At 53.8% G+C, this 21,367-nt stretch overlaps 8 protein-coding genes across 8 annotated transcripts; 2 read left to right on the top strand and 6 right to left on the bottom strand.

Moving 5' to 3' along the window:
* Positions 1-822: 822 nt before the first annotated feature.
* On the top strand, positions 823-2,879 carry BU26DRAFT_430538 (HET-domain-containing protein; the record flags this gene model as incomplete). The annotated part of the gene is made up of 2 exons (XM_033823887.1): positions 823-1,641; positions 1,689-2,879. 2 exons carry the CDS (start codon positions 823-825, stop codon positions 2,877-2,879), a joined length of 2,010 nt encoding a protein of 669 aa, XP_033681922.1.
* Positions 2,880-2,953: 74 nt separating this feature from the next.
* On the bottom strand, positions 2,954-4,983 carry BU26DRAFT_407003 (uncharacterized protein; the record flags this gene model as incomplete). Its single annotated transcript, XM_033822873.1, has 2 exons — positions 2,954-3,713; positions 3,761-4,983. Coding segments are annotated over 2 exons (1,983 nt in total), but the record flags the coding sequence as incomplete, so codon positions are not given.
* A 2,628-nt stretch (positions 4,984-7,611) lies between these two features.
* BU26DRAFT_55584 (DUF1766-domain-containing protein) lies at positions 7,612-9,918 on the top strand. Its single transcript, XM_033832342.1, has 2 exons — positions 7,612-8,416; positions 8,473-9,918. The coding sequence occupies exons 1-2, from the start codon at positions 7,906-7,908 to the stop codon at positions 9,858-9,860; spliced, it is 1,899 nt and encodes a 632-aa protein (XP_033681924.1). The 5' UTR covers positions 7,612-7,905; the 3' UTR covers positions 9,861-9,918.
* On the bottom strand, positions 9,881-11,103 carry BU26DRAFT_607071 (uncharacterized protein). The gene is made up of 2 exons (XM_033835719.1): positions 10,661-11,103; positions 9,881-10,618 (listed from the first exon to the last, which is right to left on the bottom strand). Exons 1-2 carry the CDS (start codon positions 10,807-10,809, stop codon positions 9,976-9,978), a joined length of 792 nt encoding a protein of 263 aa, XP_033681925.1. The 5' UTR covers positions 10,810-11,103; the 3' UTR covers positions 9,881-9,975.
* A 1,269-nt stretch (positions 11,104-12,372) lies between these two features.
* On the bottom strand, positions 12,373-13,023 carry BU26DRAFT_430741 (uncharacterized protein; the record flags this gene model as incomplete). The annotated part of the gene is made up of 1 exon (XM_033823903.1): positions 12,373-13,023. A coding segment is annotated over one exon (651 nt), but the record flags the coding sequence as incomplete, so codon positions are not given.
* An 869-nt stretch (positions 13,024-13,892) lies between these two features.
* On the bottom strand, positions 13,893-14,537 carry BU26DRAFT_488328 (uncharacterized protein; the record flags this gene model as incomplete). The annotated part of the gene is made up of 1 exon (XM_033825976.1): positions 13,893-14,537. One exon carries the CDS (start codon positions 14,535-14,537, stop codon positions 13,893-13,895), a length of 645 nt encoding a protein of 214 aa, XP_033681927.1.
* A 549-nt stretch (positions 14,538-15,086) lies between these two features.
* BU26DRAFT_55624 (uncharacterized protein) lies at positions 15,087-16,290 on the bottom strand. The gene is made up of 3 exons (XM_033832369.1): positions 15,966-16,290; positions 15,244-15,918; positions 15,087-15,187 (listed from the first exon to the last, which is right to left on the bottom strand). The coding sequence occupies exons 1-3, from the start codon at positions 16,046-16,048 to the stop codon at positions 15,154-15,156; spliced, it is 792 nt and encodes a 263-aa protein (XP_033681928.1). The 5' UTR covers positions 16,049-16,290; the 3' UTR covers positions 15,087-15,153.
* Positions 16,242-21,147, bottom strand: BU26DRAFT_55615 (uncharacterized protein). Its single transcript, XM_033832362.1, has 4 exons — positions 18,078-21,147; positions 17,448-18,029; positions 16,593-17,396; positions 16,242-16,542 (listed from the first exon to the last, which is right to left on the bottom strand). The coding sequence occupies exons 1-4, from the start codon at positions 20,685-20,687 to the stop codon at positions 16,435-16,437; spliced, it is 4,104 nt and encodes a 1,367-aa protein (XP_033681929.1). The 5' UTR covers positions 20,688-21,147; the 3' UTR covers positions 16,242-16,434.
* Positions 21,148-21,367: the final 220 nt, after the last annotated feature.

Genomic DNA, 21,367 nt, shown 5'->3' on the forward strand with positions numbered 1-21,367 from the left:
GTCACATGATCGCTGAGTCATCAACTAAATGCCTTCGCATCCCAGTAGTGTAAGTTCTGTTCCTAGATAGCATCATACAATATACAAAAGATTGTCGACCCCTCTGGCCATGAACGATCACATTCTACTTAGTTGGCGCCGAGACAGCTGCCTGATGCCTAGATGTACAGCCACTCTAGCCACTCCAGCCACACTTGGCTTTTCATCTCCGTGTTTACGAGCTCCTCCTTCACGTCTTCATCCTTACAACCATAATCTAGCTATGTTGTAAAAACCACTTCCCAACAGCAGACGAAGATCCTGGGGCGCGCGATGGCCTCCAGCGACGGCGCGCTCCTCGCCTCTAAATCCTTTCCCACCTGCATCCATCAGGCTGAAGGCACTTCCCAGACCCCACGAAGCCTCGTTCTTAGCAAGCGCAAAGCAGAGGATGAAGATCAACAGGGCGAAAGAAATTCTCCAAGAACGCCAGAAGAGGACATCGATGACCGCGGCCCGGGCGCTTTCGTCGACGAGGCCGCTTATGATGAATGTCATGAGTACTTCTCGGATATTGAAGATGACGACCCTACGTGGGGTTCTCCGGAACCCCAGCTTGAGGACTTGCTCGGCTTCGGTCCGGGTGCCTATGATGCGTACGACGAGTATCTTAGGGAGAGGGAAGAGGAGGACCATCCCGGCTGGTTCTCTGGCCTCGCCCCTGACGCTGCCCCTTACTCCGGACGGGTTCCCCCTAACGCGCTGGAAACAGTACTCGATAATGCCTCTCGAAGGGTCGCAGAACGCTCACATCTTCGAGACGAGGTTCAGCGATACATGGACATGTGCGACGAAATCGGTAATCATGGTGCTTTCGTCGACGAGGCCGCTTATTATGATGCTGCATCTGAGTTCTCTCTAGTCGAGGGTGGGCAGCTGGACTACTATGACTTGCGAGCCGACGACAACATACAGTTTAAATCGCGGGCTGAGGTCTGCAAGGCTGAGCTCGTTAACGAGATGTTCCGTGGGCCGTGTACGCGCTGTCGTGCCGTGCGTTGGTCCGCATTAGCGCGCATGAGGTCAAAGGAACACTCAATATACGGCCTACGGGAGTCTCCTTTCGAGCTCGTGGACTCTGCCTGCAAACTCTGCCAGTTTCTGGGAAGAATTGGACTCCGGAGAGCGAGATTGACGGATTCATACGACGGAAAGCTGATGTTCCACTTGCGTATAAGTCTCACGCGCGAAGGCACTCGACGGTGTGTGGTCATATTCCTTGAAGGCCTTTCGGAAGGATGTCCGGTCACTCTTCATTCTGCTGCCGACAATGGGGCTTGGATTCCTCAAATCATCGACCCAAGTTTCGTCAACTACGCTGCTCTCAGGCGTTTGCTATCTCATTGCCAGGTCGACCACGTCGATACTTGTCACCCAAAGTCGGGGGTGGACCTTCCTGGATTCAAGGTCATAGATTGTACCTCACGAACCATTGTTCCAGCGCCAGCGGAATGCAAATACGTGGCATTATCATACGTCTGGGGTCTATCGCTGCCCTTGGAGGCGCAGGAGCGGTCCACTGCATGCTACCCTGCAACTATCGAGGATAGTCTCAAAGTCACTATGGAGTTGGGGTTTCGCTACCTTTGGGTGGATCGATACGTACGTAAATCGCAGCAATCACAGGATAGGGTTACTGACCTATGCAGTGCATAGACCAAGACAACAAGATTGAGAAACATGCGCTGATACAGAACATGGACCAGATATACAGTAAAGCGCAACTCACAATCATTGCGGCAGCCGGTAGTGATCCTACTTATGGCCTTCCCGGTGTAGGATCGAAGCCTCGTTCCGTCCAGCATCATGTCAGAGTTGGAGACATGAAGCTTGTACAGTTGATGTATCCCGGTTCGGATTTCCCTAGATCAGCCTGGTGGGAACGCGCCTGGACCTATCAAGAAGGAGTCCTCTCGCCACGCAAACTAGTCTTCACAGATCACCAGGTTTTCTACGTATGCAACCAGACCCACTTCGCCGAAAGCCTAAACGCGTATACCGCGGGAGCCGCTGGCGTTAAAACCGACTCATTCCCTGGAAGCAGCTCGTTCTCCGATATGGTGCTGCCCACTGACTCTAGGAGCTATGAATCATATTTGAGAGATATTACGGCGCGTGCGCTCTCGCACGAGTCCGACGCACTTAATGCCTGCCTAGGCATCCTCAAGGCAACAAATACGTCGCACGTATGGGGAATACCGATCCGTACCTATCCAATTCCCACCATAGCTCTATGCTGGCGCCACAACACCCCGGCACATAGACGCCTTGACTTCCCAAGTTGGTCATGGACCGGCTGGAAGGGAGCCGTGGACTTCCGTGACAGCATTGTCACGAGCCGCTTGTGTCAGATACGCCTTGGAAACGACGACCAGAACTGGCAGCGAGTGGATGAATATGTATGGAGTGGCCGAGCACAAGAGGACGCGGGTAGAAACAACGCACCCAGGCTTTTGCAAATGACCGGCTCAGTTTTGGACTGTACCCTCCTAGACCAGCAATGGCCTGACCTGGATGATTTCGGAACTGCTGGGCCGCAAGACGACCGACCAAAGCCGTACTTTCTCCTAGAACTTAATGGGTTATCAGCGCTAGCTACTCTCTACTTGGACGAAGAAATGGAAAGCGTGCAGCAGCTTCGCGGCGTGATCGCAATGGCGATGAGAGCCGGGAGCGAGGGGTCCTGCATAACTGCACTGCTTCTAAAGCCCAAAGGAGAGTTTTACACCAGGGTCGGTATGCTGGAGTTGTCATGCGGTGATCAATACTGCAATGAATTGCCCGGGCTACACCCGTTTTGGGAGCGACGGGCTGAAGCAAGAACAGTCATTGTGGAGTGAGGTAGGGGGAACCAAGCGTACGGGAACTCGAAGGCCAATAGATCAGCCAAGCGTCGAATTCTTCACGCCTTCGTAATCCTCACAGACGCCATACCGCTCGAGAGATCAACCGCCCATCCACCCCTCGCTTCATTCAGGCCCGGAACCGAGAACCCAACCGAGCTTGATCCAGGCCGCTTCAACCACACAATTGCCGACTTAGCCTGCAATGCCTCGCTCGCCGCAGCCGGCAGCACGCTCAGCGTAACAATCTGCCCCGCCTTATCATACTCCGCCCTCTCAACCGCCCCAGCGCTGATCTCAATCTTCAACCCCAAGTCCGCAACAAACACCCTTCTCCTCAGCGCATCCCTCGGCTCCACTGCTACTATCGTCCCGTTCGACCCAGCGTCCACCATATTCCCACCAAACACCACGTCACCGTACTTCGTCCCGCTCAGAATGTACACACACTGCCCCAGACTCAGCCCCAGGAACCCCTGCCCATAATCCCCAGAATACGGATCCCACTTCAGCAGGTCTGGGAAACTATGAAATGCCGCAGAGGCAAACCCATCTTCATGGATATTCGTTAGCGGTGCCGTGTTTCCCGCGTACCCCACTCTCAGCGCGTAGAGATCGGCGGGATGCTGCTCGTAGTACGACAGCATGGGAAGGGAGTTTAGTCCGGACCCGTAGTGATGGATTTGCCGCTCTATTTGCTGGATTTTGGCCGCGTAGACAAAGTCCCAGTAGCGGCGTGCGTTGCCGTTCCAGCCCCAGTGAGGGACGGTGGGCATATAGGCGAAGATGCTGTTGATGGCTTTTGTAGCGGTTTTGGGGAGGTTGAAGTAACTAGGGAACTGTTAGTTGAGTTGGGGGGAGGAGGGTACGAGACTTACTTAGTCCAGTAGTAGACGCCTTCCTGACCGGTACTGTCCCACGCCATTTCGCTGCCGAAGGGCACAGCTTGCGTATCCCACAAGTTCGCTCGATAACGCATCGTAGCTTCTAAAGCCGTACCTTCTGCGTTCATGCCCTCTCTCTTCAAGTCCTCCAGCAGCTCGCCAAGCACAGTTTCGCCCATCAAGCCCACGAGACCGTAGTCGCAATTCGCAGCGCGATTCGCAAGACAGTACTGCGTGGTGTTGTACGCTCGTCCCAGATACCACTTCCAATCCGCTCGCAGCGTCACATCCGGATAGTCCCTCGCGACGCGATACATAGCCCAATACGTCGCCGTCGGATGCACGTAGTTATACGCACGACGCGTTGTATACGCTCTCGCCTTGTTCCAAGACGTCCAACTGCCCCAATCAATCGTAGAGCTATACGCATAATCCGTCGCATTCGGCTGGTAGAAGAAGGCGCTCGCTACGACGCCGAACGTGCCGTTCTGCTGCAGCGTCCCGACGACTGTGTCGTGGATGAAGGCGTCCATTACGGCGAGCTCGCGTGCGTGGGGCTGGGTGAATTGCTTCATTGCGGTCGTGAGATAGGCGCCTGTGCCGCCCTCGTCGCTGAGGCCGGCGATCCAGACGCGGCTGTCTTGTTCGACGATCTTGTGGAGTTCGTTGTCGTAGGTCATTATTGAGGGCGCGCGGGCGAAGGGGTCGGTGGCGTTGGTGTAGTGCGCGGCGGTGGTGAAGAAGTGGCCGAGGTTGGCGAGGGTGGTGGGGGTGGACTTGGTGATGAAGTAGTGGAGGGCTTGCTGCTTGCCGTCGGTGTAGGTTATTGTGAGGCGGGTTCGGCCCCATGCTGAGCCGGTGGGGGTTAGGGCGTAGGAGTGGACGCTGGATGCGGCTGGGGATAGCTCAGCGATGGTGAAAGCGTTTGTGTCGATAGATTTGACGGGAGATGAGTGGTTTACGTGTAAGTGGGCGGTAAGGTCTGATGGCACGATGTATCCTGGGATACCAACAGCGAGCGGCGTGCCAGTGCGCACCACAGTATCTTCAATGGTTTGAATGGTCTCCGCCAACGAGAACTTGAGGCCGACGGAGTAGATTTCTCCTGGCTGTAGAGTCTTCGACGTGGGAGTATTCCATGGCGTGCTATTCTTCCACTCATTCTGAGCCCACGCGAGGCTGTGGATCTGCCACTCATAGTTGCCTTCATACGTCTGGGACTGATATCCAAAGGATCCAGTAGGCTCGCGAAGAAATCGCCAAGCTTCGAATCCGCTCGAGACCAACGGCGTGATGACGAGCGCGTTACCGGTACCAGAGAGAGGCGATACTCGGAGATAGCCCGCGTCCAGTCCGATATAAGGATCTGCGAATGAGCATTTCGCCTGCGTCTCCTCGGCCGGTCTGTTCGTAAAGATGTTGTTAATGACGACCGGCAACCCCAAGCTCCCAAGCTCAACTACAGAGCTCCCTGTATTCGTAAAGTTGAAGCGCAACACAAGGTCACTCCCCGCCGAAAGCCACTCCCTCGTAACCTTAAACGGCACATTGTTCCCGAGCGTGGGAGCCAAATCCGCACCCGCGACGACTCCAGCTCCCAGCTTCGTCAACTGCGTGACCGGTTTCCTCGCGCTGGCGGAATCAACGCTCATCCAGGATGCGCTGCTGGATGTCCGGTAGCGAAAAGTGACATCTCCGAGATGATGTGCGCCGTTGAAGGCTAGCTTGGGGAGCAGATCGGTGGGCAGGAAGTCGAAGCTTGTGCGGCTGGAGTTGAGGGATGCGAGTGCGCCGGAGGACTTGACGATTTGGCCTTTGAGGTCGCTGGTTTGGAAGGTGGTGTATCCATTCGATAGTCCAAGAGTATCTTGTGCGGTAACCAGGGCGGCGAGACTGCCGATGGTCGCTATCCCGAACGCGCGAAGTGACATCCTTTCAACTCTTTCCCTTAGGGCCTTATGAAGCAGAAACCGCAGCTTCCGAACACTATTTTCGGCGGACCTGAAGCTTTATTGATGTTGGCTCCTCTCCATCACGGGAATAACGCAGCGATGATCCCAGCGTCACCTTCGAGCTTCCTTTTCCGAGGTGGTTGCCGTTCCCGCAGCTCCTCCTCTTCCTGTTTGAGGGGCTGTATACTCCATGACGTCTGCATAAGTTCGAGTGGACTTTTTGTTGACAGTGAGGAAACCCCGCCGGAGAAATTATTTGGTTACTATAACCACCAATCTGATCAATAGGCTAATACGACTTCGGCGAAAAGTTTCCGCGGGGCGTTTCCAGTATGTGAAGGGATCGACCCCGTAATTGCGAATGAGGTCTATTTCTGATGGTAGGTCCTTTCCGAACGTCTTACGATATAGGAGGCGGATGGTGGAAGTGATGTGATGTTGAAGGTCGAGGAGCAGAGCTAGTGGGCGGCTTTACCGAGGCTCTCGAACCTGCCTCTCACGGTGCGGGATTCTCTAGATATAACGCTGCACGTAAAAGCCAGCGTAGATGTATTCATGAGTGTGTACAGCAGCACGTATAATGGTTAGCATGGCGAGCTCTTAAAAATCTGGATAATCCCCCATCGCAAGAGCATGCATCATGCCAACGGCCCGATCTTTTTAGTCGCTTTCAAGTCCAAAGGACGATATCATCTTCGCAAAAACAGTAATGCATAATAGGTACTATTTTGTCTTGCCATCCTTTCGCAAATACACGGGGTTTGGACGGTCGGGATGAGACCACGTGACTCTTAGCCAGATATGGACTAGTGCTGACGCACAGAACGATAGTTCGTGCCTGCGTCAATTCTATTCTCAGGTGTGGTTTCAGCTGTCCACGCTCTACTTCGAGTCGCTCTAGTCGGCTCACCCAGACCACGTTCCACTACGAATTCCCTTCGTTTCTATTCCAAGGCTGTTGTGCATTTGACTTATTCTCCCGAACCATGTGAAGAAGGATTCTGCTCGCGAGCTACAGCGGCCTGCTCCAGCTTCAGCGCTTTCCCGGTCGAGGGATTGCTCAATCTACGCTGGATCAAAGAGAGCCTTCGATTTGCGAAGCACATTGTTGGTCGATGATAACTGTTCGCAGCGGGCGCGCAACTGTCGATGTGCTCCAGGAAACAGACCGCCATTTCTACCCCAGCCTCCTCTTTTCGAGGCTCGAACCACTCTCCTGGGGCACTCGGCTGCTGGATGCCATGGAACTGTCTCAAACGTCTGCCCGGTCCGATGGAACTCTGCCCGATTCGGTGTGCACGCCGGATTCAGGGGCCGTGGAACGTGTTGGCATGCAGCTGTGCGGCACGGAACGTTCAGCCCCCACAGATCTACCCTGGACCGACCAGCCGTCCCCCTTCGCCATCTCAGCTCCACTCGCGAACCTTACATTGACACTCACATTACATACGCAAAGATCAGAGCAGTTCCGGAAGCAACAGAGACTGAAAATACTGCTAACGGGCTTCGTAAGAAGGGAATCCTCCAAGAGAGCTCAAGGCAACCACCTCAGTGGTTGGGCTGATATTAAACCCTCTCTTTCTGGAAGCATCGGCTGATAAAATGGGAGATCCTTACCACTATCAAACCCTCCCGTAACAGCTGCAGCCACCACCTGAGGTTACAACAAGGCTGGCACGGCTATTCTAAGGCTAAAACACGTTTGCTGCAACTAGCACGAACCATTCGCAGGCGCGTGCTATATCCGGCTACCCCCGCAGGCTGCATGTTGGTCACGGGAGGGTGCGAGGATGACCGCCACCCTGTTCATCATCCAATGATCTTGTGGATGGATGTCTTCGTATAGCACATGCCACAATCCCGCAGACAGCTTCCTCGCCGTCTATTTCCTAGAAGCGTTGTAATGCCGTCCTTGGATGCATTTGCAGACGCACAGCTTGCCAACATTGTATCCGTTCTGTTACGGATTCCTGCAAGAGTCGAATAGGCCGAAGCGCTGGAGAATTCGGGCTCCAGGACGGCCGTGGGGGCGCTGCCCGCATGGCAGCTATATATTGCTTCAGAGCTACTGGTGCCTGATCTGTCAACGCATCCATACCACCCTCATCGTTCCCCGATACTTCTCGTCTTCTTTGATCCCATACCAGATTTCAATTAACTTCCTCCTTATCCACCTCTTCTATCAAAATGCTTGTTCAAAAATCCGAGGCGTATAAGCCTGAATCACCCAGTCCATCCTCCAAAGCGAGGCGGTCCTTAGTCATCTCTACACCCGTCCGTCTCCCGATCAAGAAGACGCTCGCTACGATCGCGGGTAGTTCGCCTCTAGAAGAAACCAATCTTGCCCTCGTCTTGCGCTCCGGTAGCGATGCGACGACAATATCCACTGATGGTACTGATCGCTTCTGGAGTGCCACCAAGGGTCCATATGCATCACCCACCACGAGTTCTAAGGAATCTCAGCTTTCGACCCCGAACACGTCGCCAAGTATTACCCTTAGTCCCAAGAAGAGCCTGCAATCAGAGCCAGAATCGCCATTGCTGCGCAAGGCGAAATGGCCAGCCACTACGAACTCGCTGGTCACCCAGGTGGTCGAAGCTGCTCTTGGACAGCAGCCTGCCGGTATCGCTGGAAAGGCTGAGAATGACATCAAGCCCGAAAAGTTGATCCGTAACATGACTGGCCTACTGTCACAAGGTGGGGACTAGGACGCCACTCACGCCAACGTAGACTGCTAACTTTTGTTCATGTAGTCGTCGAAGAGAACAATAAAGCCCGTCGCAAGATCGTCCTATCGGCCAGTCCGAACCTCGACTTCTCGTTTGCTACCATGCTTGAACATTCCAAGGCCACTGGACCGGCGATGCTAGTCTCGAAGACGAAGTCTTCGTTGTCTACGGATTCGAAGGAGAGCCCTGTGTCACCGGTATACACGCGTACCCAAACCACCGTCAAGATAAAAGTCGAAGGTGATCGTACCTCAACCTCGCCAAAAGCTTCGCCGTCAAAGAGCAAGAGTACACGACCTACGACAATCAAGATAGAACTGGAAAACATCCTCCCACTCGACTTCCGTCAGAGGCTGGCAGAAAACAAGGAAATTTGTGTGGCCTCACTGGTCAAAAGGCCATCTGCCAGGTGTTCCTATAAGGCCAAACCAACCTTGGCCCGTATAAGGACTCGCATCTCAAAGCTCGGAAGTATGCCAGATTGGGCGATCTTCCTCAGGAAAGTCGAAGAGGTTATTCGTTCGACCATGTGCCATAGACATCAGGACGCAGCCTTGAACGACTCAAGGATAGGAAGGCTGAAGACTTTAGTTCAAAGCATCGACCACTCGTCAACTGTCGACCTGTCACCTTTCTATTCTTGGGTCGATGCGATCGCCGGGAGAGGCTCCAAACAGACGAACAAGACGGCCACAGCGAAGGTTCTATATGCAGGCACCAAGGTCTCTTCACAAGGTAGTGAGGTCCCGATATCGATCTCGCCCAAGCTGCTTCCCGTTCCTTTCGGGTTCCAACCCTTTCAGCCCAAAGCTACCGCAGATCTCTCCGTTAACGAAGCCATACGTCGCGTCATTGTCCAAGACCTCACTGCCACCGACCTGAAATCCGGCTCCATCTACATATTCTGGTATAAAGGCCGGTTCGGGCACGTTAAGATTGGCCGCTCTAAGGATCCGGAGAAACGCCTTGAGGAATGGAATAAGCAATGCAAGCGCGTCCACGAGTTCCACATCTCGTCGTTCAGAGGCGAACTCGTTGAGGTGGCCCATGCCAGCCGGGTGGAGAGGCTAATGCATACTGAACTGAAGGATCGAAGACGGGAACTGAAGTGCGATGGATGTGGTAGGAACCACCGAGAATGGTTTGACGTACAGGAGAGGCAGGCAGTGGAGGTCTTTACAAAGTGGAGAGACTGGGTTGCGCAAAAGCCTTACGTGGAGGACCATCGCACCGGCGCATGGACGCTCAGGCCTGACATGGAAGAGAAGCTCGCTGAGGTGTGTCGCCCAGTGGAACTCGCGGCTGCGAAGAAGCCAGTGAGTCGAAAGCACAGGTCTAGAACTAGCCAAGGGGCACACGGTCACAATCTCCGCTCGCGAACACCATCGGGGCGGGCAAGGACGTCGTTGTAGGCTAAGCCTATGTACATTTGCCAATTATGTATTACTCTTCCTGAAGCACGTCGTCGTCCCACCCCTTCCTCAATTCACAGGCCCATGGCCCACTGAAGATCTCCGCGCTTATTTTTCACCGGAACGACAGTTCCATCTCCCATCCCACACCTCCGATGCCTTCTTCATGGCCGTCATCAACCTCCATGTCCTCATCCGCCTCCTCATCTGCCCGACGTGACTCATCCCCCTCATGGTCGTGATAGCGTTTGCACACCTGGCCGCGAAGGCGTTCGATCCAGTCCACGCGATCCTCGCGGTGCTCGAACGGCACAACCCCGAAATCGGAAGCGGTGTAAAGGAGAGTCCGGAGAAACGCTTTGCTGAAAGAGCTCTCATAGTCCCTAAGGAGCGCTTTACTATCGCCTATATTAAGAGCGACATCGACGGCCATCTCACTCATAGCGGAGTGTTTGTTGGTGTTGTTCCAGACGTAGCGGATATTGTTGTATTCCAGGTCCGGCATGTCGTCGGCAAAGCGTTCAAAGAGCGCGTCGACAGCGGTATTGCGTAGCATCATGATGTCGAAGTCCTTGCCGAAGTTGTAGAGCTTGCAGACGAAGCCGAGGGGATAGCGACGTGTCTCGGGGAGGGGCAGCTTTCCGGAATACAACACGTCTCTGAACACTTCGAACACGTCGGGGCATTGGTCGGGGAGCTTGATTATCGGCGCCTTCGATTCCTCCGCTTCCGCGTTTTGCTCCGCCACACGCGCGAGTCTCGTAGGTTAGCGTTGCGGCTCGCGAAGGGGGTATACTTACTCCTCACGAAACCATCCTGAGCAATGCGCCATCAGGTTCACGTGGGCCCAGAATTCCTTCCACTCACTTCCCTCCCCTACCTCTATTGTGAAAATGGCATCGTTGCCGAACTGGCTGGCTGTCCATGGGTGTTCGCACGGCACGCTCATGTTGTCTGCGAGAGAGAGAGTGTGTGATAGTAGAGTAAAGAAGTAGAATGCGAGTGCGAGAGTATGGTGGTGGAGCAGAGAAGTAAGGTGCGAGGTGAAGGCGAAATATAAACAGATACCGGGGCAAACGTTTCTCCGCGCCGAGCCGGCAGTGTGCGGTGCGCAGTGTGTTGTCAGGGCGATAGTGTGACAACAGGGACTCTGAGGACCTTCGCCGCCCGATCCGTGTTCGGGTTACGATTGGAAAAGCTTACTGAAGGCACCAAAAGGAATTGTGGCCAGTCGGGACAAGCATTGTGCTGCTTGTTGAAGTCATACAGGAAGTCGAATGATTATATACTTCACCGTGAGAACAGGAACGAGGGAGGATGAAGGAATGTGAAGTGCTGCTCGACTGAGACTTTATACTCTTGACATCAGTGTCACATGCACTTTCGAACGGGCGGCAGTGCACCACACATGTTAAGTGATGAAGCGCGTTCACATCACGTGGAATTTTCAGGGCCTTGTGGTTAATTGGTTGATGAATTTTCATATGACCCTTCAGATCAGGCGGCTGGGAATGAACACCTTAAGTGATCTGCGCATGCAGTTTCGCATCCCTTAAGATGTTGTAGAACGATCTCGGGCCCTCCGTCTTCACCGGAAACCGTCATTCTTGAGGTCGCAACTTGGGAGCGAGGTAGTCGAGGGAGAGGAGTTGTCCGAGATTAGGGATGTGGAAGTGAGGGAGTTGTTGCAGTTGGGAGCAAAGTTGAGAGACTCCAGTGCACTTGTTGGGATAACGTCAGGCAGCGACCCGTTTCGTGACGTCAGCCAGGTAAGTCTTTTCGACGCGGTGCCGATATTGTAGGTGAAGGGGTGCAAAGGAGAGAAGTGCACGCATTGCCAAAGTCTGGAAAGCGGGGTCAACGCGACCCAAGCTAATGACCTACGCGCTACCACGTGATTGTTGATTGTGTCTTGGCGAGCACATGATCTCAACGTTCACCCTCCGCTCGCTCGAACGAAACCCTGTCATACATGTCTCTATCCACCGAGCCTATACGTTGACGGCGGCTTTGGCATCGTGGAATGCGCCGTCCCCTAAGTACGCAGCATTAATTAGGGAGTCGAATAATGCGGGACAGGGCAATGGGGCTGTTCGAAGCCTCGCTGACATTCCCTCGGCGATTTCATTCCATATTTTGCATGAGCTACAGCATGTATATTGCTGCTCGTTCCCTGTCCCGCTCTCTTCTGGGTGATTACTCAGCTCACGTAGTATGTAAATTTCAGAATATGCCAAGACTCTTAGTATAACGTAGATTACGGAGGGGTTAAATACGTCGACGCTCTTGTTCAACGAGTTGTTGATGAAGGGCGCCTTTCCAACCAGTGATCTTTCAGGGCAAGTCAGAAGTAATCCGAATGAAAATTGAGCAGGTCCTCGTAGACGACGGTGTCCGTTGGTATTCAGCACTGCTCAAAGTGATGATGACGAGCGGGAATGAATAGACTCGCTGTAAAACGGTTAGTATGCAATGCCTATAGAAGGGTTTGGAATGGGCCATATACCCTCCATCACTCCTTCTGCGCATTTGCAATCGGCTCAGTGTGATCATGATACCTGCACATCCGAGCTTGCGTCATTGCGATCCATCGGACTTTCGACATCGCCGCGGTTCCGAAGTGCATAGTCTTGCCTCGCATCGTCACAAGAACATCGACGAGGAAATCCTTGGGATACAGATGACGATACCCGTCCAAGTCTTCCCAGCGGGACATATTGACAGCAAATTCGACCATAAATCTTCGCAGTCCACAGTTCTCGGTTGTATTGCCGTAGATGTAATCCAACTCGTTTCTGGGGAACATCCATTCCTCGTGGGCCTTGGCTACGAAAAGCTCAAGAGCTGCATTCTTGAGCCGCGGTATAAGCTTTGAATCGCCGAAGACGTAAATCTGCGCAATGGTTTGGGTGCTGAGAGGGATTTTGTCGCCTGCTGGTGCACAGAGCTTGCCGGTGTTCAACCAAAAGAAGAATGCCTGGAATATCTCCACGGTAGTATCGTTGAGCCTGATGTAGTTGGAGCCGCCTTCGCGGAATTGGCCATTAAGAAGTCTATCGAAGTAGGATGAGTGGAAGCACAGCAGCCCGCGGTAGACCTGAAACTTCTTCTTCAATCCGCCGTCGGGCCCGACGTGGACAGTGGCCATGCGATCGTAGACATCCCTGCACTCTTGTCAGAATACGCAGTTCCATTACAGGTGGGTAGATGCCATACAAAGGTGGAGAGATGGACTGGAACGAACAAGGAGGCGGCGGTTCCATCGTCGCAGTGGTGTTTTGCGCCATCCTCAAGGTGATGCGACGGCGATGGCGACGTCGAAGGGCGGGCCGGGACGCGATTGGAGGAGAGTATGCCGATGGTAAGATAGAAAGGAAGTACGCAGCTCTGAGCGGAAAATTTTCAAGCCACGCCGGCCCAGTGAAAGAGGAATGCGCGACACGCGTGTGCCCCACCGCCACTCACTTCCACCTTTAGCCCCCCATGCTCTGGGCAAAACAAAGTAAAGCAGCAATCCAGCTAGCAAGCTGCACTCCAAGGTGTACGAATCAAGCCCTATAGTACGATGGGAGGCATAGAAATAGATGCAGAGGTAGATATATGGGAATCGGAAGGTGAATTTGAAAGCTCCCGAAGATGAACCTACAATCCCCGACTATTTCCCATGCCTCCAACTGTTAAGACCTAAGCGTCGAGCGAATCCGATCCACCAAGCCCTATATGCAAGGTGCTGCTGTGTTGAGCGCACTTTGCGGAAGAAGAAAGCTCTACTAATGGTTAGCCCGGTAAGGCAACGTAGATTGCGATACACGAACCAATCGAATACCCGTTGAGCCTCAATCCTAGGTTCTCAGCGAATGCAACGTCGAAACTGGCATTACCAGAGCCTCCTTAGTTCGTTCAAATCACCAACCATCCCGGCCCAATGGGCTTTCTGGCGCTGCCGATCCCCAAATATGCTCGGCGCTAGAGTCACCGCGATCGCTTGCCCAAGTCAGAAACGGTCTTGCCGGCAAAGGTGTGGAGCTGTACTTACACATTGCCGACAGAGCCACGGGCCTCCGGCTTTGTATGGTCGTGATATCGCTCGCAGAAGTGCGCCATCTTCTCCTTGATCCATCCCTCCGTCCCGCCATTGTCCAAGCCAAAGGCACTCCCCGGAACCACTTTTCTCTCCCGGCACGCATCGAAGAGATCCGCCAAGTATTCCTTTGGATAGTGTTCCAAGTGCTCCCTCCAGTCCTTGAAGTCTTCAGTCTCTAAGGTAAGGTCGACATGAAGTTTCCTCAACGGAGAGCCTTCCGGGGTCTGGTCGTAGATAAGGGGATTGATGAAGGAAGAGACAGCCCATGTCTTCACATCACTCAGGAACAGAGCCTCTAGGATCTTGTTCTTCAGCTCCTGGACGAGGTAGCAATCGGCGAAAACATAGACCTTAATGATCTCAACCTTTTGCAGGTCTTGACCGCCACCATCGGAAATGACGCCAGTGTTCAGCCAATAGAAGAAAACCTGAAAAGTGTCGATCTCGACCTCCGTCAGCTTGTGGAAGTTGCGACCGGACTCGCCAAAGCCTCCGTTGAGCAGGGTGTTGAAGTACTCGGAGTAGTGGCAAAGCAGCCCTCTGTGCATCTGGAATTTCTTTTTGCGGCCGCCCTGCTCGACCAGGATGGTCATCATCCTGTCATACACGTCCCTACAAATGTCAGCGCCGTGTCTTACTCTCACGACGCAAAACCCTATGAACTTACGGCGGTGGCGTCGGCGCGGGGTGCGAGCACGGAATATCGTCCGAGATCGAGAGCGAATCGAGCGCCGTCGTAGCATCATCTAAAGACGCCATGGTGCGGTGGCGGGAGCTACGACTGCGAATTGGTCGAGGTGAGTGTCGTAGAAATGAGAGCGAGGCATTCGACAGGATCTGGTGAAGCTCGGAAAATCCTCGCTCCGACGACCAGCGGCAGTGAAAACGGAAGGAGCGGGCGGTGAAGCATGTGCGCGAGAAAGACAGTGCTCACCACAAGTAGCAATACCAATTACTGATGAGAGGAGAGAATCCTCGTTGAAAGTCGGATAAACCGGTATATTGGCAAAACCAAATTACATAGCAAACCTATCCCATGTACATTCCTGCCACTCTGTGCCCACCCCGTTGCATGATCAGGTGGCAGTACCGAAAGGGCCGCTCATCCGCTCAGACGCACAGTACATACGGTAATCGAAAGGGCACGTTGGAGTCGGGAATTCAGCTTGAGCGCCGCGGTTCAGCAGAGCCACCCCCTATGCCCCGAGCTTAAGACATACCCACCTCGCTTTCAGACTTGTCGCTACGCAACTCGTAAGCATATGCTCCAATCCTATCGCTCGCAAAAACAGTACTTACGTTGAAGCGCCAACGTCACGTGGCGTGCCCTTGACATTAGGGTGCACATGATACCACTCGCAGAAATTCGGCCTTATTGCCTTGACCTGTTTCGTGCGATTCAAGTTAAGTACCCCTGGCGCGGCCTCTAGCTCTTTCAGCTTGAGCACATAATCGACCAGGAATTCTTTGTCATAATTATCCAGTTTTCCCTTGTTGATGTCGCAGGGCCAATGTCTCACCGCGACGTCGACGAGTAGCTGACGCAGAGGATCCGACCCGGTTGTGTTGGAGTAGATCAGCGGGCTGTTGTTGGCGGGAACTAATTGCTCGCTCTCCATGAGGAGATACATGCAGTCCAAAGCAGCATTCTTGAGACTGTGGACAACGTGGTAGTCAGCGAATATGTAGAGCTTCGCAATTACTTCCGGTAGCGAAGTTTTGGAGCGGATTTCATCCTTGGTATATCCGTCGATGTCGAATGCGCCTGTGTTCATCCAATCGTAGAAATGGTGGAACATCTCCACTTGGACCTCCTCAAGTCTGAGCGACTCGGACTGCGCTTCTCTGAAGCTGCCATTCAACATGCGATCGAAGTATTCCGAATGGTGACATATCAGGCCGCGGTAGACTTGGAATTCTCTCGTAGCACCTTCAGGTCCAACGATGACTTTGATGATCCGGTCGTACACATGTCTGCAGTATCGTTAGCACCGATAATGTAGAAAGCACGCTACACATACCGAGGAGGTTTCTCAGATGGGTGAGAGCAAGGTATCGGAGCTGGGACGTATGGCTGCTTAGATTTCTCTTCTGGGGACGCCATAGAAGCAATGAGTTGGGGTTGAAAGATGAAAAATGGTGTGTTGAGGCAGTCAAAGTTGCGAAGATATCGGGAGAGTTTTTATTCCAAAAGTGCCGACAGCGGGTGAAAGAGGTAGGAGCGACCTCGCTCGTTGCGCCCCGCCTGAAGTTACAATGTCACATAGATCTGCTCTACCTACTCTGTCCATGAATTGGCCTCATTCCCACGCGTCCCACCCGACACCTTATCAATGAACGCCAGATACGCCAGTATTACCCGTAACATGATCCTCCATAAGCCATCCAGGGTATGACTGCGACGAAACCCGCTGAAACAATGTAACATCATGGCGATGATGCAGAGGTATCTTGTCGTAAAGAGAAGCGAGATCAAACCATGTCGCCCATTCATCGTCTTGGTCCCATACCCAAACCTGTCCCGGTCATCCGTCCACCGCCGGCCATCAGACTCTGCTTCACAATCATCTCCGCGGCCTGCGCAGCTGCTAGTCGCTCCTGTTCCGGTCAGTCAAACATCTAATATGGTTTCGGGGGCATGTGTGTACCTTCTGTCTGCTCCGATCTTTCAAGTACCTCTCTGCTTCGGGCCTCATTCTCAGAATCCGCAAAATCATATCATCATTCGGGTCAGCTTGCGCCTCTTTCCTCTTCTCTTCCTTCGCCTTCTTCATAGTACCTAAGTTCCGTGACAGCATGATCGTCTTGTGTTTCCGTGACGGCATCCCGACCAGGCCTGCTGCGCCGCCAAACTGGTGGCCTATCGACGCTGGAGCTGACAAGCGGTTCAAGCGTGCAGCTTGCTCTTGCTGGCGCATGGCATTGGCGGCGGCCATGGATTCGGACGTGCGGATGAGATCCTCCGTCGATTCAAAGTAAAAGAAGTTGAGATTCTGGAGTTCGTGATACTTCGGTGACTTGAGAATATCGATAGGAACTCCGTCCGAGTTACCTTCTTCGTCCGCGGCATGGAAAAATTCGAACAGTAACTGCAACCATTTGAACACGATATCGACCTCTTGCCGTGTCAACGGTCGCTGCTGACTAAGCTTGTCACTCAATGGAGGAACAAGCAGAGACTCAATCGTGACGAGGACTTCCTTCCAGAGCCTGGTCATGACCATGATCATGGCAGAGTCGGTGAGTGTCTGCTTCATGATAGCGAAGTTCTCGTTGAAATAGTCGAAGAGCGGCTCGAGCGCTTTTGTGATGTCTTGCGGTGTAGGCCCGTGCGCTACGGACTGTGGACGGGTGGAGCGGAAGTAGCTGGTCACGGCAGAAACTGTTATGCCACGGTTGAGCAGAGCTTTAAGAGCTCGGCGAGAGAGGGAGTGGTTAATGAAGGCCGAGAGCTAGTCAAGGTCAGCGATGCTAGTTCATGTGGCGGCGTACGGAATGCCTACCTTGTCTGTGATCTTCCGTGTCATGTCACGTTCAGTCCTCTTAAGCGTCCTGAATGCTTTGCCAAAGTAAAACTGGATGTCGTCTCGCTCACCCTCCATGCTCACACGCAACAACAACCGGCCTTGCGTATCGAGATCGAGCCAATACTCGCGCGGCATGAAATCTCGAAAATGAGAAGGGTCGAGCTTCAGCGAGGTACGACCGACGCAATCGTGGTCACCCAGGGTATCCCAATCCCAAATGGTAGCAATGATGTTGAGGGGTCCATTGGTGGTAATATCGATCGTCTCGTCCCATCGAGGATTAAGGCTCCCGTAAATAACGCGGGTTTTCGCAAGACGTTTCTGGTACTCATCGCCAAGGACAACGTAGGGATCGCTGAGGCCGTTGATATCGCATGCTTTGAGGTCCTCAGCTTCGATGATCTTGATGGTAAAGACGTAATTGTTATTCCGAATGCGTTGCGTCGGCGGCGGTGCGTTCTTCTGAATGACCTCTGCGCAGGCATCGACGTTAATGTCGCGCTCGAGCTTGTCTAGCTGGAGCATGGCATATTCGATGTTGTTGAGTTTGACCAACGACTAGATGCATGTCAACACCGAAGCAAACGAAAGCGGCGTCTCACTTACCTCTGGATAGAAATTGAAAGGCTCCATCTTCTCCTTTTGGGAATAGAGATCCTTGGCCATGGAAATCCACTTCTCCTGTTTTGTCTGGCGAGTAGCAGCCTCCTGCTCAGGCGTCATGCGGTCCATTTCTTTGGTGAACTTTTGTTCGACAAGTTCGCAATATCTCGCCAATCCGAGACCTACTGACTTTGACACAGCAGTCATGAACCTAGCATACTGTAGATCATCGTCCCAATTTAGTGACACGATTTGCTCGATACTCTGGTTGAAGGACCGGAAGATGTCCACGACGGAGATGCTGTGGCGCTCATCATCCGCTGGGATCTGATTCGGAGACTGGATCTGGAATTGATCCGCCTTGAACGCGTTCTCCACCCAGCCGATCAAGTTTGCGTCGGTCATCTCAATCCATCTCCACACGAAATCCTGTAGCATTCCCTCAATATGGAAACCGAAACGGCGATTGGGCAGTGCCTTTCCGTGTATCTCACGGATCTCGACAAGCTCCTTGTACAGGTCGAAGCCGTCCTGAACTGGAACCTCTTCACCCTTACTGTGGGCCACATCCATTATACGAGCTACTAAGTCTCTCGCATCTGCGGCATAGGCTGGAAACATCTCTTCGACGAGACACATCATCGGACTGACGCCCATGATATCGGGATTCTTGCGGTATCGCTTTTGAATCCTATCGCATAGCTTCACAACCGCTCGTCCAAGCTCAATGACATGATAGAACTCCCATTCTTCTTTAGTCTCTGGGATGTGTTTCGCGAGTAGCTCGCGGTATACGTCGGCGGCTCTTGCCCGAAGCGCTTGTCGCAATTGCTCAGAAAATTGGTCCAGCTCCTCGGGCGTAGCCGAGAACAACGGATCGTCGTAGATGTGATTGTTCAGCACGTACATGAGGGGACCGAGCGGAGGCGCTTTTGAATCGTACACCAGGAGCATCAGCTCGAACAGCTCCCGTAGGAGACACCCGTGTAATGCGCTTAAGATGTGCTGATTGAGCGCATAGTCGTGGACCGTCCATTTCGACCGATCGAAAAGCGAGTCGGATATCTGCACCTGGCTCAGTCTGTGAGATTTCTTGTCGGTTGGTGGTGGCTCTTTGACGTAGTTGAACGCTGCGTCAAGCGTATCCAAGCTGATCTCCTGTTCCTGGTATTTCTCTTTAATCACGTCGAGGAACAGCACAAGCCTAGAGAATTGAGGTATCCTCCATCTTAATGCGATCTCGTTCAGCAATTCGGCAGACTGTTTTGACAGCAGCTTTAGGGACGGTACTTCGCTCGTGGCTTCAGAAGGCTGAAGTTCGCTATCCGCGAGATCGTAGGTTAGTGCTTCTTTGAGCACCGCGCGGTAATAACTGCGCGGATCTGGTGGAATAAAGGTATAACCCGCATCGTCATCCCCAGAGTCGTCACTAATGTTGAGGCTGCTCATATCCACCGGCTGGTCGATGACATATGAGCTTCCATTCTCAGACTGGTTCGACTGCTTTCTCATCGGGTCATGGTACCCGGATTCGTGCGGCGCACTTGGCTTGAACTGGGGCACCGACCCGCCAGGTGTGCTCTTGGCTAGCTCTGGGTTGGACTGTACGATGGCGAGAATCATCTGAGAGAGGTCGTGGATCTCTTGATGCTTCCAGGCCTGGTATGCGTCATCCAGATCAAAGTCATCGCTGTTCAAGGTCTTCTTGGTCATGAGACTCAGATGGGCCTGGTAGGTCTTGAGGTCCTGTAACGCGGCCTTCTCCGTCCACACTGACTTGTATCTGTTGATGTCGGCCTGAACGTCCGAATAGGAAACTGCAAAGACTCGAGAGACAACCAAAACCAGCGGCATATCCTTGACTTCGTAGCTGCGAGGGACCTCAACCTCGATTGTAGACCCGCCTTGCCCGCCGTTGCGCTGGTTCTCGGCAGCCAAGTCCTGGTCGTGCACCAGTAGCTTCTTCTCCATGGTCTGCAGCCGCGAGCTCAGCTCCGGCCTGTCCCGCGCCCAATCGTGATCCTTCAGCGTCGAGCTGATGAGCCGGATAAAGAGAGCGACATGGCGATCTACCATGAGCTTCCAGCTGTCGTCACCGGGTGGCTTCCCTTTCTGCAGCTCCTTTGTGGCATTCGAGAAGAAGATCAGCAGCAGGTCTTCCACTCTCCTATCTTTCTCCATAGACTTTCTAAACTGCGGTGCTTTGAACTCGTTCAAAAACACGGCGAACGTCCGCTTCACCGTAGCGTCCTTGTACTCGGGCATCTTCTCCCTGCCCATCAGCACGCCCGTTATCCGCTTGTCCAGCTCGCCCATGAAGCCATGAGGGAAGCGTGTGCTCTTGGAGTCCCTTATCAGGGAGAAGTCCTTCATGAGGTCGTTCACGGAGGTCGAGGAGCGCTGCACCTGGCGCGCCGGGGCGGGCACATGCTGGACTCGCTTCTGGCGCGGCTGCAAGAGGTAGGCGAGGTAGGCGGCGCGGAGGGCATAGAGGTATGCATCTTGGGCGGAGACGGGGCGCTTGCCGCGAGCTGAGCCGGAGCCCCTCCGCTGCAGGCGTTCCTGTGTCTGGAGACTGTTCAATCGCCGGTTGCTGCCACGGCTCTGCTCCATTTCCGGCGGCGTGCGAGGAGCTCAGCAGCGGTGCGTGGGGAGGACGGTGGTGCGCAGGTGTTGGGCGCGGCGCATACCCAGCTGGCGTGGGTGCTGGGAGCTGGGTGCCAGGGCCGCCGCTGCCCAGCGTGGAGATGATGGCGGGGTCGCTCCTGCTCTTTCAAGCTGTGCACTGGCGGCGAGCTGCGCGTTCTCCCTTTTGCAGGCCGTATAGTATAGCGGATGCCGCAGCGCTCCTTGTGCGGAATTGCAGGCGATCAGGCGGCGCGGCGTGGCGGACGGGGCTCGTTGGTGGCGGGAGCTTCGCCGATACGGTAGTGCGTCACAAGGCGGGTTGGCTCCCAGGAGGGGATAGCAGCATCGGCTGACGGCCGTTGATGAAACGCAGGCCCTTAATTAGCCATCGCAAGCGCGTCTCCACACTGTTTCCTGCACGAATCTGCAGGAGCGATGACGGTTTCGGAGTCAAAAAATAAATAAACGATCCTCGCTTTCCCGGCGCGAGGTCTCTCTTCACGTGGGACCAACGCGTCTGTGCGCACAGTCAGACACCACCACCACTCGCGCTCCGACATTCTCCGCTATCATACTTCGTTCTGCACCCGAGAAGTGGAGAGGACTCCGGAGCGGTATGGCTGATTGAGGAAAAAACGGCTCACAGGCAATGCGCCGAGCTAACT

The sequence above is a fragment of the Trematosphaeria pertusa genome, assembly GCF_010094035.1.
Source record: "Trematosphaeria pertusa strain CBS 122368 unplaced genomic scaffold BU26scaffold_10, whole genome shotgun sequence".
In the NCBI taxonomy this organism is placed as follows: domain Eukaryota; kingdom Fungi; phylum Ascomycota; class Dothideomycetes; order Pleosporales; family Trematosphaeriaceae; genus Trematosphaeria; species Trematosphaeria pertusa.

Coding starts and splice junctions, on each gene's coding strand:
- BU26DRAFT_607071 (XM_033835719.1), bottom strand. CDS start 10,809: ATGAGCGTGCCGTGCGAACACCCATGGACAGCCAGCCAGTTCGGCAAC. Junction 10,619..10,660: donor TCAGGATGGTTTCGTGAGGA/GTAAGTATACCC, acceptor CTAACCTACGAG/ACTCGCGCGTGTGGCGGAGC.
- BU26DRAFT_55624 (XM_033832369.1), bottom strand. CDS start 16,048: ATGGCGTCCCCAGAAGAGAAATCTAAGCAGCCATACGTCCCAGCTCCG. Junction 15,919..15,965: donor CCATCTGAGAAACCTCCTCG/GTATGTGTAGCG, acceptor ACGATACTGCAG/ACATGTGTACGACCGGATCA. Junction 15,188..15,243: donor CGTGACGTTGGCGCTTCAAC/GTAAGTACTGTT, acceptor CGAGTTGCGTAG/CGACAAGTCTGAAAGCGAGG.
- BU26DRAFT_55615 (XM_033832362.1), bottom strand. CDS start 20,687: ATGGAGCAGAGCCGTGGCAGCAACCGGCGATTGAACAGTCTCCAGACA. Junction 18,030..18,077: donor CTTTCAATTTCTATCCAGAG/GTAAGTGAGACG, acceptor ACATGCATCTAG/TCGTTGGTCAAACTCAACAA. Junction 17,397..17,447: donor CACGGAAGATCACAGACAAG/GTAGGCATTCCG, acceptor GACCTTGACTAG/CTCTCGGCCTTCATTAACCA.
- BU26DRAFT_55584 (XM_033832342.1), top strand. CDS start 7,906: ATGCTTGTTCAAAAATCCGAGGCGTATAAGCCTGAATCACCCAGTCCA. Junction 8,417..8,472: donor GACTGGCCTACTGTCACAAG/GTGGGGACTAGG, acceptor TTGTTCATGTAG/TCGTCGAAGAGAACAATAAA.